Here is an 18,817-nt window from a genome sequence, read left to right as displayed (position 1 = left end):
TCAATCGTTCTCGGCCATCCAGTGGGATAATTAGCAGACGCCTCGATGCAAAGTCAGTCCTGGCGTTTGGGAATTTGCACAGTTGAAATCACAAGTTAATGCCGCAAAGGTCCTTTTCGTTCTTTCGTGGCGTTTTTGTATGCTTTTGTTAATGGATTGATTTTGAATTTTCTCTCATCTAATCTGGGTGAGGGTTTTTTTTTTTTTTGCTTTCGACTTGATTTTTGAAGCATTTTCTTGCAACTTTCTTCGTGATTTTTCGCGCTTAACCAAAAAGGAATAAAAAGAAGTAAAAAAGAAGTGCTTTTTATTTATTTTTGCGGCGCTTACTTACCACCAGAATCAGGAGCAGGAGCAGGACGAGGCCGAAAAAAGTTTCTGAATGACAGCTGGCGGACTCCGCCACAGATAAGCGTGTCCAGGAGATGCCACAGGCAGGCAAAGGAAACCGAACAAGTTGGAAATAATGATAAAAGAAAATCAAAAAACTGAAGAAGAAGCCAAAACTCACTTCAGGTATCAAAAAGCGGAAGTCCAGTTCCAGAGCGAAAAGCTAGCTTAGCATTTCCTTTTGCAGATGTCATAAAGATATGTATATACCCCCCCTGCTGCCCCACTCTTCATTCTGGGTAATGTGGCATCTTCTAATCACACACACACACACACACACACAATGCTGCAAACGAGCTTCTCATTCGTATGATTTTGATTATTTTTATGGTTTAACGCCTGCAGATTTCATTTTTATGGCCCAAAAATGAGATGAGGAAGAGGAAAAAAAAAAACAATTTGCTTCTATCTGCAGGACGATATGTCACATAAACATAAAGAGAATAGGACGAAATGTCCTTTGGTATGAGACAAGTAAATGATACTGGATGAAATGAATTGGGGCGTTGAAGTGATTTGAATTGGAGTGGGTTGGTTTTGGGGTTTTGGAACTTTAATTTGCATAATCATAGATGATCAAAAAGGCAAACACATCTCTTGAAGCATTTTCATCTATCTTTTTTGGCCAATTATATTTATTATTCATTCAATTCAGAAAGAGCAAAAAACACTGTGAGAGAGACAAAGCCCAAAAGGCATTTTCATTTCGAGGAAAATCAAAATCAAAATGCTGCAAATGCTTTCGAGCGTAAAATATCTTAAATAGCAATAAATTTCGATTTTTGTCCACTTAAATGCTTTATGAATTATAAGCTTAAGACGAACATTCGAAGACGTTGAATGAGTGGGAAATGAGAGTGGCGGGGTAGGGGTAGGGTAGTTAACAACCCCCACATTTACCACATACCTTACCACATAACCAATTCAGTTGGCCTCCTTTGACAGTGCACCTTGAGCATTTTCCGAGAAAAGTTTTCTTCTTAAGCGAAAAATGCCAGCCAGTCACTGATAGCAAACCCCCAACTCTAGTGGCTGCTGCTGCTGTTCCTCCTCCACCTCCAGAGGGGTTCTTACTGCCTGCCTGGTTAAGAAGGGAATTGGAGTTGAATGAAGGTAGGGTGGGGGTGGGGCCAAAAGAGATTTAAACGGTGGCACATTCTGCTGGCAAACATTTTTAAGACTTTCCGCCTCCGCCTCCATTTTCATCTCCATCCATTCCTCTCCTCCTCGTCATCCTCCAGCAGAATCTTGTATTTTCTTTTGCAAGCCTTTCGCCAGGCCACAAAATGCCATAAATCAATTCGTATTAGTTTTATGAAATTTATACCTGCGGCGTTATGGCTCACTCCTTGTGGTAGAATGAAGCCAACTGGAGGTGGGATGATGTCGCCTTTAATAAGCAAATCTGCTTCAAAAAGTCTATTCTTTTGGTTTTTTATTTGTTGTAGTCCCATGCCTCAGCAGAAAATTTTATACTTTTGCTCATTGTTAGATTTTCCAATTAACTAAACAAGTTTATGTATCAGTGAGATTGCAAAGTTGCAATATTTTCTGATCAAGTGTCAGCATTTTGTTACTTTTTCTTACTAGATTGAAGCTTAAGCTTATTCTAAACGTCTACTTTTCAAAGATAAACTTAAGACTTCTTTCTCATACATTTTTGGATCCTCAAGAGAAAAAGTACATATATTCAATTTTTTAAAATTAATATTTTGTTTAAGAAAAATCTTCATAAATAAATTTGAGACCCTATTTATTATTAGTTTTATAACTTTTTTACTTTTTTTCATTAGCTTAAGGCCTATTAACTATAGCTAGTAGAAGATTGGCTATAATTTACAATTGCTGCCCAATCACATCATAAATAAATAAATACTTTTTGAAATTTCAGGGTAAACTGGACGTTTGAAAGTATGCTAAGATTTTTTTAAGGGTCGATTAAGCCAAAACCTTTTTTTAAGAGTTCATTAAGGCCAAACTTAAAACAGAATTATATATGCGGGATATCCATTATATTAGATTTTATTGGAGGTAAAATAATTACTAATAATTTTACTTTCATTCAAATTAAATTAAAAGACTAACCAAATTATAAGATCCCATTTGATTTTATGTAGTGTCTTACTACTCCCAAAATAATTACATTATTGAAATAAAAGTACTCAATGTTCTCAGATTTTTGTTAATAACCCATTTTTCTATAAATTTGATTTTTTAACAATTTCTGGGCATTTGTTTTTTACCTGTTTGAAATGCCTTTCATTACAGTGTTGTAAGGTTCATTATGTAAATACCAGTGATGCAGGTGACCCATTTGTGAGGTTAAATTAAGAAGTTATCCAGGGCTTGTTAATAGAGCAATATCATTTTGCTTTTTGACCTACCAAGTCTTACTCTACGACACCTAAAAATGCTTAATAATATATTAAACTTTAAGATATATATAACTTAATTATTAGATTACTATATCTTATGGAGCATTTGGAAGACTTTCTAACAGAAATTCCTTTGATGAGTCAATTTTGAACACTGTTGTTTTTTTAATCAAATGAATATTTTCATAATTGATTAATAGAAATAAAAATTCTTTTTCATATGCTCAAAATATGATTTAAAGTACAACAGCAATATGTTAGCCTATCCTATTCTATAAGTAAAAAAGGAGACTCTAAAACGAGTCAAAACTGATTTAAAGATAGAGTCGTAAACAACTCAAAGGAGTCGTAGATAGGGTATCTATGGCTTTTTTCGAAAAGTCCAATGTGTGATCAGAAAATGAGCTCATTCACTGACTATTCTAATAAGAAAGAGGATTTAATAATAAGTCTTATTTGTTTAGATGGGTGGGAAAATAAAAATCAAAAATTAAAATGCCCTTCACAAAATTTTCAATCTCCCCTACATATGGAATGATGATAAAATTTCCATTTAGTTCATTTTTATACCATGCATATTCATTTTGTGTGCTTGAACATAAATCTTGGTCTATACATATTTCATTTGATATTCATTTCTTGGCTATAAAATGTCTGATCTCTGTGCCTTTTTTTTTGGCAACTTTATGAATTATCGCCTGACATTGGGATTATGATTTCTTTGCTTTCTTCTCCTTTAAGTTTTATTTTTTTTCTTTTCTTTCTGTTCCTGCAATGAGTCCTTGTCTTTTACTGCCTGTGGTTTATTTCTGTCTCAGTTCCTGGTCAGTGTGGAGACTCCACACCTTGGCTTAACCTCCCTGGGGGGTAATTCACAGTTTTTGGCCATAATTATTATCATCGTAAATTATGCGGCAAAGGCAAAAAGTTTTCATCTTACTGGATTTTATGAAAATGAATTGAGATTGAGCTCAGTTAGAGCTATTTACTACTCTACTGCTAAATGTGAAATGTGAATTTACAATTGATTTAAATAGTCGCACAGCGAATGAAACAGTAAATCAAAGTGGGCCAACAATCTAACTGCTGGAATCTCCCCCTGCCCCACACAAAAAAAACTTCACTTTTTCTCTCTATGCTCTGGAGAAATTTTAGGCAATAATCTGCAGGAGAAAGCCGAGTGTCATAAATAATAATTAAACAACTCGCGTTGTTAAGTCTTTTTATTACGCGTACCAACCATCCGAAGACAAAAAGGCAGCTGAATTCAAAGGCAGCGGGGTATGATAAGAAGAATGGAAATGGGAGTGGGTAGGGCACGGCAAGGATAAGTTGGTCCCACAACAACGACCAGACAAGGGAAAGGGCTTAGTAGTAGCTAGCAGAGGGCTGAGGGTAGCATGTGCGATATATGGACGCAAAATTTTCCACATGAGCCAGCACACGGAGGGCAAGTGGTAGTGGGAGTCGGAGTGGTTGAGCAGCAGGTGGAGGAGGCAAATGCATGCTAGTCAGTTAGCCTCCTAGTCAGGTGGCCCTTTCCCTTTCGAAAGGACCAAAGGAAGGAAGGAAGGATGCTAAGACGTAATTAAGAAAATAAATAATAATCGCCCAATGCAGCAACAGCCACAAGGAGTACAAGGACTGAGAGAGAGAGAGAGAAAGAGCCGTTCGTGTCTGTGTCAGTTTTTGGCTCTTTTGACTTAAGCCCATGTTGTCATATTCGCAATAGAATATCCCTTGGTCCCTCTCCCTTTTTGGGCCATTTTTGGGAGGGCTTGGCAGCTCAGCCTCTTACGTCCTCTTGCTAAACAAGAATTATTATCATTTGATGGTCGAAAGAAGGCAAAAAGGTTTAATGGTGTCCTAAGAGTATGTGTAGTAATTTTTTCTTTCGCCTCCCCCCACAGAACTAAAGTCCTAAGACAACTTCTGTGACGAGTGAGATAAAGTTTGACTAAAGAATTGTCTTTTAATTGGTCAACTTAACAGATAAGTAGTAGTAACAAAACTCGAGAGACAGAGACAGAGAGAGAGAAGCAGAATGTGGGTAGAAATTTAATCCAATTTCTGCAAAGTGAAAATGAAAATCTTCTAACTATCATCAGAGCAAATTCTCATTAACTAATTTGCGGGCCAAAGACAACAAAAACCTCACAATGAACAAGTGCTCTTTCTCTCTATGAAGATGTCTTCCACTTACCATCACCCTACCCTTCCCTTCCCTGTTCCGAACCATCAAATGGTTGTATAGTCGAATGTCACAAATCAAAGCGGAATTATTATTACTTATGACCATTTAATTGGACTTTGCGTTTATTCATTTGAGTTTCAGTTTCGTTACGGTCGTTCGTTTTGTGTTTTTCTCGTATTTTGTTTTTGTTTGCACAGTCAATTTGGCAAATGAATCGCCGGCAGGACCAAAGTGAACCAACAACCAACCACCAGAACCAACCACTGTCAACTATTTGGCTCGCACGCTCATTAGTTTTATTGCCATATCAGTCAAAAGCCGCAAAACTATACACTACACCAAAAAGACCCCCATTCCACCTCTCGTTCCTACCTCCCCCTCTCTCTATACAGCATTATCAATGTAGACCACCCTTACTCTTTTGCCAGCCTGTTGTATGTCCTTTTTGGCAAAGTTCCCTTTTGGCATTAATTTGCCGCCGAATGTCTCAGTTTCAGTCTCTCTCACTCTGTTGGCCCCTTAATAAATTGACAATTATCCTCTTTCGGTGCAACATTTTGTTGCATTCAGATCTTGTTCTTGTTCTTTAGCATTTTCTTGCCTTTTACAAGCATCACTTAATTATGATTGCATTACTCAGATTTATGTGGGTGAAAACTTTTGGGAGAGACTGTGTGTGTGTGTGTGTGTGTGAGAGGAGTGGGGGGGAGGCTAACAAGCAAGATTTATTTCACAAAATTATGAAAAAGTTGGAAGAAAAACCCACAGAAAAGTGCGGTAGGTAGTTAATGTTAACTATGCAAATGCGTTTGCTTTCCCCTCCTCCTCTCTCTCTCTCTCGTTTGGGGTTGGGATTTATGTATATTTACTTGCCTTCTCGGAAAAAAAAGGAAAACATTTTGTTGGTTACTTGTTGTGGGCGTGGCTGAACACTCACATCGACTTGACTCATAACCACAAGGAGAAAAGCAAAACAGCCAACCACAGCGTGGTGCAAAATGCTAACAATTTTAATTAATGGATAAAGTTATTTCGGTATTCTACACATCTCATCTACACTAGGTCCCCTCATCACTCCTCTCCTCTCCCTTCCTCTCTTGAAACTCCTTGGCTGAAGGAAAGGAGAATCCTATGGAAAAACGAAAATTGTTTGAAAGAGATAAATTCATTGGGAAAATATGACCGCAAAATTAGAGTGTAAATGAAAGAGTCCTAAGAAAAGTAGTCTCTTTCTCTTGATTTGCTATAGAAAGGAAATTATATTTTAATGAAATTGTTGTAAAATACGAAAACCAATAATATCTTCAAAATTAAAATATATATTTTGATTTATGTTGTTCCTCTTTAAGTCAAAGAAATAATATTTTAAATAGTTATTTAGATTACATTTTATTCAACATTTGTTCATTTTCTTGTAATAAAAAGGAAAAAAATTTTGGCATACATGTGTAAAATGTTTGATATTTTAACAATTTATCAAATTTGAAATTGTTTTATAGGATTATTAGGTGCCGGTTTCCCCTTCGGTTGCATTCCTATTTGAGGACTTTTCGTACTGAAAGTTTCGTTGATATAATATGACAAGGGAAAATAAATTCGGATGACCAGATATGTACACAAATTTTGCAGATAATCTAATCAAATCTATCATTTGTTAGTGCCCACCGCCATTGCCATCCATCATAACTATCGGGACTTTGAAGATTAAGGAAAAATTATAGCCAACGTTATAGATACAGCCCTTAAATTGAAGACTCATTTCTTTTTGCTGTAAAAAAATAAACCAAATTTCAATTACGTATAAATAATAATTAAAAAGCCAAGACGCTTACCAGTGGTTAAGAAAACACAAATGATCGAATGAATAATGATCGAATGAAAAGGATAAGAAGGATAAACCAAAGTCAAAATGTGGGATAGCCTCTCCAACCAACGTTGAAACCAGTTGAGCTCATCACAAGAATAACGAAAGATGATGCCAACAATAATAACGACATTAAGATTGTTATGTAAAGTGTTATTAAGGAAAATGAGAATCCGCGACCGTGCACTTGATCTCAGCAATAAACTTTTTTTCAATGTGTTTCGCTGTAAGAAATTAAGAAATTTTAGATTTAGACTAGTAAAAAGCTGTATTATAAATGTGAGATCGAATAATAAATAGACTTACCTTCTCAAAGGAAAATAGGTTGTTAAAGTGTTGTAAGTATATTAAGGAAAATTCACCATATTTAGCTCAAGAAAGAGTTGTCACCGATCGCTTCTGCCCATTTAATGGAATTCAGATAAAAAAAGAAAGTCAAAATAAAGAATAAGCTTTGCTGATGCCAGTTAAAACAGATTAAATATTATTTGCTCTAAGGGTTTAACACATTAATACTTTACCAATAGTTAATAAGTTAACTAATAGACTTACCCGTTGGAGGAAAGCCCCATTTTGCTTTTTGAATATGATTTAAGAAAAAGGAAAATCAATGTGCCGAGTCCTGGCATTAGATGTCCAAAAAGTTTCGTTTGTCAAGTCAACAGCATTTACCCACATTAAACCGATGATACGAAACTGCATCGTCTTCTCAGAGTTGAATCCTTTGAATCCCTTTGCTGCAGGATTATAAATACAAATTTATAATTTACAAGTTATTTAAAAAAAAAAACGTAATAGACGAAAACTTGTTTAAGTCCTTTTAAATAAAAAAAAGGTACATAGTTAAATTTCTTGTTTAAGTCCTTTCAAATAAAAAAAAAGGTACATAGTTAAATTTCCACAATTTTCACTCAAAAAAAAAATAACATTTTTACCGGATTCACTCTACGACAACACACTTGAACAACTAAAGTATAACTGAGGAATTAATGCTTTCTGGTACGCCTTTTATAGCAAAAAGTTAGCCTACTAAGATTAAAATTTAGCAAGTCATTTTTCCCGATTTCCAGGGCTAGTGGTGATATTGTTACGATAGGTCGACATGTAATCGAATAGTCAAACAATCGAATAGTGCAAAAGTAACTATTAATCAATGATTAATAATCATCACTACACCCGACATTTTTCGGAAAATATAAAATAGGGTGTGGGTACACTTATTGCATTAAGGGTATTTAAGAAATTCAGAAAATAATTTTTAAACATTCTAAGCAGTTTTCTGAGGTCTAAACGACTTTAAAAAGTTATATGTATGTCATTCTGCTTGTAATTTTATTCAGATTTATATATATAATTTCAAAACCAGAGGGTTGGGGCTAACTTTGAACGCGTCAAAGTTTGTATACCCTTGCAAGGTTTTTGGTAACTCTTTCCTTACGCTTAACCATCAAAGTGGAAAAACGTTTTATCTGAAAAGGCTAATGTTTGCGAAAGAACGGCCTGATCAAATTTGGCACAGTCGTTTTTAGATTTAAATATTTTTTACCTACTGCGTCTTCTGATTGCTTGCCTGTTGGCGAATTTTTGTCCCTTTTACCTATTTAGCGGCCTTTTGCATCAAAAGAAAGAGAGGGAAATAGTTGGGCTGTTGAAAACACCTCTTTAAGAAAAAACACCTTTTTTGCAGGGCAACGAAGTCTATCTATTTTTAATCCGATTTTGATGAACAATATCTCATTCGACGGGAAATTTAATTCACTATTTCATAGTTCAATTGTAGTTATACTTTAGTGTGTGTTAGTGGCGTAAAGTGACGTCAAGCAGAGAGACCAAAAAATTCCATACAAAATTAAATTTTTCAATTGGCTCCAAAATGGACCCTGGGGCTAAATTGAAAATTTGTGGGATGCAGTTTATCTTTTTCTTTGAGTCCAAAGGTGTACGATCAATTTTACAAATTTTGAAAATGTGTCTTTTTTTTTATGCCGGGTCCGAATTTGGGGGCTTTTTATCAAAACCCATCTAAAACTTTTTCTTTGAGTCCAAAGGTGTACGATCAATTTTACACATTTTGAAAATGTGTCTTTTTTTTTTTGCCGGGTCCGAATTTGGGGGCTTTTTATCAAAACCCATTTAAAAAAAAAACCCATTAGAGATATGCCCACGAAATTTACAGAACATCATCTCAATAGAATAACCAATTGAACGTTAAATTAACATATCGAAACTTTTCACCAACATTAAGTAACAATCAAATGAAATCAGAGTTTAAGGTAAAAAAAAAATGTACTCAAATTTTTTGCCGCCACTGTATCCGATATATACAACCACTGCAGTAAATTTCAGCTCTGTAGCTCCAACGGTCTAGGAGGAGTTTGCGTTGATCCAGACGGACGGACGGACATGGCTATTTGAACTCGTCTCGACGTGCTGATCAAGAATATGTATACTTTATATGGTCGGAGATGCTTCCTTCTATGCGTTGCACACTTCTCACCAAAATTAATATACCTTTTTTGCAAGGGTATAAAAAATCCAAAGATTTTTAAAAATCTAAGTTCACTAGGTTCAAGGTTTTTGAAAATTTTCGAGTGTTGTTCTTTACAAATTCAATAAAATTCACAAGTACATATTGTCGTAGTGGGACAACTCATTAGTTGTGTATGTCTATGACGTGCGTGATAATCCCTAAAGATTGCCATCAAGGGTGCAAAATATGAGATGATTTTTAAAAAATTTCATTTTACTGATATCCGTTGTGGGAAAGTCATATACAGTAGAATCTGGTTATAATGACTCCGCTTATAACGTCCGTCTGGTTTTAGCGACTAAAGTTTGATGAGCGAGGTTAGTCCCAATACAAACTTATATGAAAGGGCCTCCGGTTAGTACGTCTTCAGGATATAACGACAAAATCGTCGGTCCCTTGAGCGTCGTTAAAGCCGGATTCTACTGTATTTCTTTCATTATATTGATTGCATTCTTTATTTCAAATAATTACCCTTTTTTTACACAATTAAAAAGAGAAAAAGTAAAGAGTGCAAATTAAATGTGATTTCTATTGATTCTATTTACATTTACTTATTCTCAATATTGCCAAATATGTGGCATCTTTTAGGGGCCATGTAGGAAGTCGTAAAGATTTCTATTGCGTGCAAATAGGGATGTATGCCGAAAAGATGCTACAAAATATACAAAAATATTTTGTTCATAGCACACTTTTATTACTCCTATTTTTATTTCGATTTAAGGATATCAGTATAACACCCGAAATGGACGATTTACGCCTAAAAGACGAATTTGATTTGATTATGAAACATTCATAAATAAAAGGCCATTGCAATATGTGGCCAAGCCTAAGGATGTGCTCATAAATTGTATCTGATTTACTTTTTTTCTTCCACCATAACCAACCACACAACATAGCATACAATTTTAATTTAAAACTTTGCGATAACAAATGATGCACATCCAACTCACACACACACAAACACTCATACATTCACTCACACCCATTTGCTTTTACCTTCCACCTACTTAAAATAAGAAATAATGTTGACTGCTGATTTAGTAACCGCAAAATAGCTGTTACCCTCCCTTCCCTTTGCCACTGGCACTCTCTCTCTCTCTCACTCATTCATAAAGAATGAAAAGAAGTGAACTTTACTTCTAATAAATTGTTTCATATCTGCCGCAAAAAAAAAAAGATGTTGGCTAATATACTCCGACCAGAAAAAGCAGCGGCAGAGAAAGATAACTCATACGCCGTCGCTTGGTCTCAAAATTGCTGTTTCTGTTGCTTCTGCTTCTCTTTCTGATTTCCCTTTTTACATATGCATATATATTTCCCCCTTTTGCTTATCAGAACTTGACTAAGAAATAGGAGAAAACCCGCAAAAAAAGAATTTTGAGAAATTGCCAAAGACATTACGATTGCAACACATTAGCCCGAGGAAAAAAAAAGGAGACCCTTCCTTTCTTCTTTCACCTAACTACCTACAACATAAGTCATCAGTAACCGCATATGTAATATGGAATGCATTTGTGTAGAATTTATGAGTCCAGAACCAGAAATTGAAATTTAAATAATGTCAATTACAGCAAAAGAAATGGAAGAGAAATTTTCCCAAAATCAGCATGAAATCTTCTTAGACCAAAATCGGTATCTACGTTACTAGAATGAACTAAAGTAATTCTATATGTATACCAACGATTAAATTCCTTTTTATTTTATTATAATTTTATAAATTTAACTGACAAACAGAAAAAATTAAAAACTTAGGATTTATTTCTCTCCAAGAAATAATTGAAATGTGAAATTAAATAAGAAATGTTTAACATTTATTCCAAAGTGTTATATATTGTTATTTTTCCTCTTTGTTACTTATTTATCCTTAATAATAAAGCAAATGTTTTATTACTTATCCATTATAATACACAATAGCAAACAATTCTGATTATTAGCTAAATACTTTTATGTTAAAGAATTTAGTAAGTTACTGTAAAAATTTGTATTTATTAAAGTCAAACAAATTATATTTAAAAAAAAAGTAAAATGCAGCACATTTTAATTTAACTATTTTTATACATCGTTATTGAAATCTTGCTTAATTTGGAAAATTCTTGTTATAATTTCATCTATGTGCCGATTCCGGATTCCTCGCACAGCTCGTTGAAGCATCACATCAGAAGATAAGGAAGTTAAGATGCCCAGAAAGATGTCATTGCAAAATCACTGACGGTGACGAAGATGATCTCATGAGATGAATGATGAGAACAAGGATAATTGTTTTGGTTATGATTAAGGAAAATAAAAGCCAGGAATCTTGCATATTGCTGTCCATAAAAAGTTGTCTCTATCGTTGATCACATTTGATTGTACGAGTTGGCAGATTTAATCTGTTTTGCTGTATGAAATTTGTATAAAATTCAGATTTACTTATGGGTAAAAACTAAAGTTATAAGACTAATAGACTTACCAGTTAAAAAGAAGGAATATGTAAGGATATTACGGAAAAATTAGCCATATTTAAGCTCGTATTGCAACGAATTGTTATCAATGAAGCCTACGCATTCTGGAAAACTTTACAGGAGGCGGAAACGATTCCGTTGGATCCAGACATTTGATTCATGTCCTTAAATAGTGTTTTTTGATGAAATTTATGAATATTAAGGAAACACCATGTGGATATTATGCCCATCTATCAGGCAATATCGAACCTTTGTGAAAGGATAAGAACTGGTGATACCTGTAAGCAGATTTAATCAATTTTGCTGTATGAAATTTGTATAAAATTCAGATTTACTTATGGGTAAAAGCTAAAGATCTTAGGCAAAGAGTTATGAGACTTACCAGTTGTAAATTTTGCCACGAAATAACTTCTGAAAACAATCATCTCGAAAGCTGCCAATGACAACAATAACGAAGATTGAAGCTATTATAACGACGTTATATATAGATCTTGGAATATTTTTATCGAAAAAACCGCGACACTTCAGACTAATTGACTTCTGTTGAATATGTTTTGCTGTAAGAAATTTAAACAAAATTTAGATTAACGGGTAATTAATAAAAACTAAAAATCTGAAAGAACCTTTTGCAGATGTAGATGAATCGGCCGAGTTCCCATTCTATGTAGTGCCCAGTCGTTACGAGTTGAAAAAAAAAGTTTTTCTCAATAGATTGTAAGGATACTAAGGAAAAATATTAAAGTTCGGCTAGAAACGAAGCACTGTCGATTAATCCTGGTCATCGTGGTAAAAATTGGGAGTCGTATCCGTTGGATCCAGTTATCCTGTCAATAATAGACTACACCATTTGACAGATTTTGGGCATTGGACTAACTAATTTTCTTGATGGAATTCATATATTAAGGAAGATTCAAAGCCAAAATTGGGGATAACTTTAACTTACCCCATAGCTACCTCGCATTGACGCAAAATCGAAGGCAAATTTAAGGACAAGCTCTGGTGATACCAATTAACAGATTTAATATTTGCTGAAACAGTTTTATGGTTACATTTATATTTTACACATACATAAATATGTGCATATGTAGGTAATGGATTACCTAATAGACTTACCCCGTTAGGAAAAAATGTTTCGTTCTTAAAAAGATTCAAGAAAAAGGAAAAATCAAGATGTTCTAGAAATTTGATTTGCTAGGCAACAACATATTATCCTTATTACTAAAACGGAAAGGAAAAATCGGAGCAGAAATTCTCTTCTCCTTATGGGTACAAGTTAGGAATTATTATATTAGTTGTTGTAAGAAATTTATACACAATACCCATATACTTACATAAATAATAAAATATTAAAGCTTTAGCAAGAAAAAGCTAATAGACTTACCTGTTGAAATAAATAATTTAGGTCTAGGCACAACCAAAGCTGAATACAGAATGAAAAACATAAATAATTTCTTAGGCACATGGAAAAATCAACTGACAAAATATTTGCATGGCCTACGATGATTTCCAAAAAAATAAGAGTGATGTGCATTTAACGATACCATAAGATAAAGTAGTGCTGTCTTGTTTCTAATTTTTTATCGATATTTTCAATCGATAGTTTGTCCACCGGCTGAACCCAACCCAACTTACTAGTGATGGAAAAATAATGATATTTGTCTACCCGATATTTCCATCTTTTGTTGATATATCGATATTTATATCGACAAAAACGAAAATATATCATTTCTAAAACCAGGAACAAAAATTTTATATTTAACAAACAGTTAAGAGAACTTTTAAGCTTATACTCCTGAATTACATAAAGAACATTCGAAAAGAGTAAAAAAAAATTGATAAAACCCACAGTGATAAGCAAAAGTGAGTGCACACAAGCAAAGGTAAGTAAATTGCTCCTATTTTCCCTCAATCTGAGGTCCCATATGCCTAGTGATGGCAATATATCGAGCAGCAATCTGAGGGCCGATAGGTGATGGCAATATAGCAAGCTTTTGTTTTTTTTATCATATTTTTTAATTAATCGATAAATTGATGTTAGATTGATATTATTCCTAGCAGTGGGTTATATATTTTATTGCTTCGTCACCTTTTGCCGAGAAAGGAGTTTAATCCGCAATTAAATTAATTCGATTTAATCTACAATGGAAGTTGATGAAGAAGAAGAAGTCGCGGCTCCCGAGGCACCCTCCAGCAGCAATACAGGCGAGAAGAAACGTTTCGAGGTCAAGAAGTGGAATGCTGTAGCGCTTTGGGCTTGGGACATCGTTGTCGACAATTGTGCCATTTGCCGCAATCATATCATGGATCTGTGTATTGAATGCCAGGCGAATCAGGGATCGATAACCACCGAAGAGTGCACCGCGGCGTGGGGCGTTTGCAATCATGCCTTCCATTTCCATTGCATTTCACGTTGGCTGAAGACCCGTCAAGTTTGCCCCTTGGATAATAGTGAATGGGAGTTTCAGAAATTTGGCCACTAGAGGAACAATGGCAGCAGTCGCACACACACACACACCGACACACACTAACATTTATATGTACAAACATGCATTCATATAAACGATGAGCAGAACTGAGATGACTTCCACTGGACAATCTTGATAGGAGCAACAAAAACCAAGTGATTCTTTTGTCATAATTAATAAATATAAAAACAGAAAAATATAACAACAAATTGTGTAACTTTTTTTAGTCGGAATTGTGGCAACCTGGTAAACCTTTTCGATTCCACAGCTAACTTGCTTTTTTCCAATAGCAAAGTTAGAAATTTCTTTAGTTCAAACTGCAAAAAGAAAGTCATAAAGAAGAAAAAACTCAATTATTTAGTTTAAATTTGACATTTAAAATTGTATTTATTGAATCATTTAATAATTTGCTGGGAATATTTAATATATAACTATTTATGTATCTATGTATGTATGTGTGTACCTATAGATGTAGGTGTAATTTTGGGTGTGTGTGTGTCTGTTTGTGTTGGTATCATGCTTGGTAATAAATTACATATTATATTTGTATTTAATTTACTTTTTATTCTCTTTTTGTGTTTTTTTTTTAAGATTTTGTAGTAATGCTGGAGGGAAGTAGGAGAGCGGGGGGGTGCTGCTTAAATAACTAATGGAACAATTTATTTTTTTTTAAACATTTTTGTATGTATGTATAGCTAAGTTAATTGCAGATGAAATTGTTAATTTTTTTAATTTTCGCCAAGAAACATAAATGAAACAGAAAATATTTTTATTTCGGTATTAAATACCGTTTCGATTGGGTGGATATGTGTATCTCTGTGTGTGTTTTTCGTTGTTTGTATGTATGTGTGTGTGTGCAACGAATAAGAACTTAAAAGTTAGTTAGGCGGATCCTTAGTATATAACATTTATTAAATTTATTTACAGATTTTACACAAAAAAAACATAAACTGGCTTTTCTTTGGTTCGTTAATAACTTTAACGCTCAAGTGGAAAGAGAGAGAGAGAGAGAGGGAGATATAGTGGGGAACAGAGAAAGAGATAGAGCAGGGTTGATTTTGCAGAGAGAGAATTAAGAAATATTTGATAAGAATTAAAGTTGTAGTTGATTTTCATTGCGATTATAAATTATATTTGAATCATATCGTATCTATATATATATGTACATATATATATATGCTAAATCTAACACATACTAAATTAGTATGTGGCTAGAAGTATAAGTAGTTTATCTAGTTTTCTCTAATTATTCCTTCTTTTATTAGTTTTTTTTTGCTAATTATTCCACTTACTGGGACTATGTGTGTGTGTATTTGTGGTTGTATTTGTGGTTGCTAATAATACTTAAAGTTTTAATAAAAAGGAGTTGTTTTTTTTCTTCATTTTGTATCTTTCTATGTACATAAGAAATGCTTCTAGTTTTGATTAGTATTGGGAGAACCGGGGAAAGAACTGATGGAATCTCAGTTTTTAGTCCCTCTCCTCGTATTTGGGCACAAAGGAACCCAAGCCGCCCATTTGGGCACACTGACTGCTGTCATAGAGTGACATCTTGAGACGTTTGCATTTAGCACGACGATTCTTGAACCAGAACTGCACATTCTTGCTCTCCAGGCGGGGGAATTTTTGCCTAAAAAGATGCCAAACAAAAAAGAAAGGACAAGAAATTCGTTAGCCAAGGGTCTTAACTGGATTGGGTGCTCGTTGAAGCTCACCTGTAGGGCATGGTGTTCAAGTCCTCGGTGTATTTGAGTATCAAATTGTGCGACGGATGCGTGTTCATGGCAAACCATTGCTCCAATTTGGGCACTTCGGTGACCGGATCGATGAAGGTGCGATTCCTTTTCCGTCGCTCCTCATTCGAGATGCTCGAGAGATTGAGCCCGGCCCCGGTAAGAGCATTCGGTTGCATACCAGCCGCAGCTGCTGCAGCTGCCGCCGCCGCAGCGGCATGATGATGGGCTGCCGTATGTCCTGCTGCTGCTGCCGCCTGGCCAAATGCTGGCATGTAATGGCTCATGTACATGAAGGATTGCGAGAACATCGAATTGGGTACCATGGGAAAGGGCAATTGTTGATCCTTGTGCGAGGCGGCCACCAAATTGCCATCCATGGCCGGCGAGGGGGAACGAAATTCATCCAAATGACTGGCATCGTTCTCATTGTCATTGTCCTCCAAGTCATCGTCATCCATATCTAGATCATCTTCCTCCTCTTTGGGTGTGCTGCGGCATTTCGGGGTGGTCAACTCATTCTCATTATTGTTGTGATTGAGAGCCGAATCATCGGGTAATTGCTCATGATCCTGCTCGTTATGTCCACCTTCCGTATGCTCCTTGGAAATGTCATCCTTGTGCTCATCATTGGATTTCTCCTGCTGCTGTTGCTGCTGTTGGCGTTCGTCCTCATGCACATTGCCATTGATCACATCGCTAATTTCACTCTTAGCTCTTGTGGGTGCTGTGGCCTCATCGTCATCGTGCTCCTCATCGCCATCCATGAGCGGGGAATTCCGATTCCTCTCGTGGGTGGTCAGGGAGAGCGGCAATTGTGGAGTATTTGACCGACTCACAGGCGCCTCCTCATCCATATCATCGGAATGCTGGGACATGGTATCAATATCTTCTGATTTCAAGCTCATGGGACTCTTGAGATAATCATGCGACATGCCCGACAGATTGCCCATGCTCATGCTGGGCTGGCTACCAGCACTCGAGCTGGAATTCTGCCCCAATTGGGCTCCATGATGCTGACTCAGATAACCATTCATGGCCGCGTGTCCCAGGGCACTCATGGTCGTGGTCACATTGCCCCTCATCTCTGCCCGTTTCTGGGCTGCGCGAGCATTCTTAAACCAGTAGACCACATTATTGACATCCAAAAGCTTGCGACCTCGACGCGACTCCAGGGCATTCAATTGCACCACATAATTCTGAATCTGCTGGCGTGAAGGATGGGGATTCTCTTGGAACCATTTCTGCAATTTGGGCAACTCCATTTCCGGATCGAAACTGGTTCGCATGCGAGTCTTCTGATTGGCATACTGAGGCGGAGCATGTGACCCTCCATGATGATGATGATGATGCATCGAAGGATGCATGGCCGGATGCATAGATGGATGTACAAGCATGCCAGAATGATGACCGGGACCAGCAGCCACACCCCCTGCCCCACCCTGTCCAGCACTGGGATGATGGGCAGCAGCAACTGCCTCATTGGCCAGCAACAAACTCTCTCGACTGCCCATGGAACCGGCATGAGCTGCTGCCGCGGCAGCCGCAGCCATTGCTGCAGTGCCCACTCCCACAGGAAAATCGACCAATTCATTGGGTCCTGCACCCACCGGCACAGCAGACGGCGCTGTCATGAAGGGCAACATTTTGGGGGTCATGGCTGTGGCCTGGGGAGAGAGTTGATTCGACCACCATTGATCGAATTTGCGACGCAAATCATCCGATATATCCCCACCGGGCATGGCATATGTATTCTGATGCGAACTGCGACAAATCTGCGAGAGCGTTACCTACAAAGATACAAAGGAAAAGACACATGGAAGAGCATTACAAGAGGGTCAAAAAGAGGGATAAGTTGGGAATGTATTATAGATGTAATAGTGACATTTTGGAGACTTTCTTTTTCTATAACAAGAGCCCTAGAAATTTAACTCCTTGAACTTCTAAAACGATTTCTGATTTACCAAATTCTGCCAAGACAAAACTTAAGCTAAGGCCATAAATATTAGTTGAGACTTTCGAAAATTCTTTTAGTTTATTTTATCTTTCATTTGGTTGTTTTGCAACAATGTTATAAGCCCTGTTGGACTGAAAAGACCTTCAGTTCAATGGTGACACAGACTAAGCGGTCGTCATAAAAATCACGCCAGGAATAAAGTCGAGTCGGGTAAGAGCCCTCAAGTGCTGGGATTTACTTAGCCATAAATGGATAGGTAACCGATAGATAGATATCATATGGCAACAGCTAGATAGATATTGCATATATAACAGACAGAAAACCCCTTTCACCAACGACTCCCCCCTCCCTCACCCCATCCAAAACCAACTGATATTAACTGACGCTTTGCTACTTTGCCACTCCGTGCTGTCCGCACTGTCCGCGCTTCTTCTTCTATATAGAGAGATAGATAGATAGGTAGATAGTCTCCCTCCGATAGGCAACGACATAGCAGCTTATGCGATTAAAATTGAATTTAACAAATAGTGAAACAGACTACAGAAATAGAATTTGTGTTCGTGGTATATACAGATACAGATACAGATAGATATTTCCAATTCACTCGGGGCCCCAATATTACGGCTACCGATGAATTAAATGCTCAAAAAAAGATATGGCTTTCTGCTCTATTCTACACTAGTCCACCAATACTCTCTCTCTCTCTCTCTCTGTCTCCTCCGCCTGCTCCTGCTAGCTTTACTCTGCTCGTCACCCAAATACGTGAGCTTCTGCTCATGGACATAGAATAGATAATGTCTCTATGAGTTGGCTGGTCGGTTGGTTGGTATTTGCTATCAGCTAAGGAGGCGCCCCAAATCACTTAAGC

At 36.4% G+C, this 18,817-nt stretch overlaps 2 protein-coding genes and 2 long non-coding RNA genes across 7 annotated transcripts in view; 1 reads left to right on the top strand and 3 right to left on the bottom strand.

The window, feature by feature from the left end:
• Positions 1-6,322: 6,322 nt before the first annotated feature.
• Positions 6,323-7,829, bottom strand: LOC111518953. 2 transcript variants are annotated; one of them, XR_006953829.1, is made up of 5 exons: positions 7,759-7,829; positions 7,376-7,560; positions 7,130-7,219; positions 6,792-7,047; positions 6,323-6,727 (listed from the first exon to the last, which is right to left on the bottom strand). It is a non-coding gene; the product is annotated as an uncharacterized LOC111518953 (long non-coding RNA). The 2 variants fall into 2 exon arrangements; XR_002724166.2 differs by having other exon boundaries at positions 7,130-7,222; positions 7,759-7,825.
• Positions 7,830-11,361: 3,532 nt separating this feature from the next.
• LOC111518937 lies at positions 11,362-13,299 on the bottom strand. Of its 3 annotated transcripts, none has more exons than XR_002724161.2 (7): positions 13,176-13,299; positions 12,908-13,053; positions 12,738-12,822; positions 12,418-12,667; positions 12,177-12,351; positions 11,803-12,072; positions 11,362-11,730 (listed from the first exon to the last, which is right to left on the bottom strand). It is a non-coding gene; the product is annotated as an uncharacterized LOC111518937 (long non-coding RNA). The 3 variants fall into 3 exon arrangements; XR_002724160.2 differs by having other exon boundaries at positions 12,418-12,675; positions 13,176-13,298; XR_006953825.1 differs by having other exon boundaries at positions 12,418-12,675; positions 12,908-13,012; positions 13,176-13,298.
• Positions 13,300-13,828: 529 nt separating this feature from the next.
• Positions 13,829-14,456, top strand: LOC6638168 (RING-box protein 1A). The gene has a single exon (XM_002061243.4). It carries the CDS (start codon positions 13,936-13,938, stop codon positions 14,272-14,274), a length of 339 nt encoding a protein of 112 aa, XP_002061279.1. The 5' UTR covers positions 13,829-13,935; the 3' UTR covers positions 14,275-14,456.
• Positions 14,457-14,999: 543 nt separating this feature from the next.
• LOC6638169 overlaps positions 15,000-18,817 on the bottom strand; it is a 56,819-nt gene continuing 53,001 nt past the window's right edge. Inside the window, exons 5-6 of the mRNA XM_002061244.4 lie at positions 15,975-17,782; positions 15,000-15,889 (exon numbers count right to left, since the gene is read on the bottom strand). Coding sequence (XP_002061280.3) covers positions 15,730-15,889; positions 15,975-17,782 — 1,968 coding nt within the window. The 3' untranslated portion in view covers positions 15,000-15,729. The remainder of the gene's footprint in view (positions 15,890-15,974; positions 17,783-18,817) is intronic.

This window comes from Drosophila willistoni (assembly GCF_018902025.1).
Source record: "Drosophila willistoni isolate 14030-0811.24 chromosome 2L unlocalized genomic scaffold, UCI_dwil_1.1 Seg139, whole genome shotgun sequence".
NCBI lineage: Eukaryota > Metazoa > Arthropoda > Insecta > Diptera > Drosophilidae > Drosophila > Drosophila willistoni.
The sequence above is the reverse complement of the archived record's forward strand: the minus strand, read 5'-3'. Positions and strand labels throughout refer to the sequence as shown.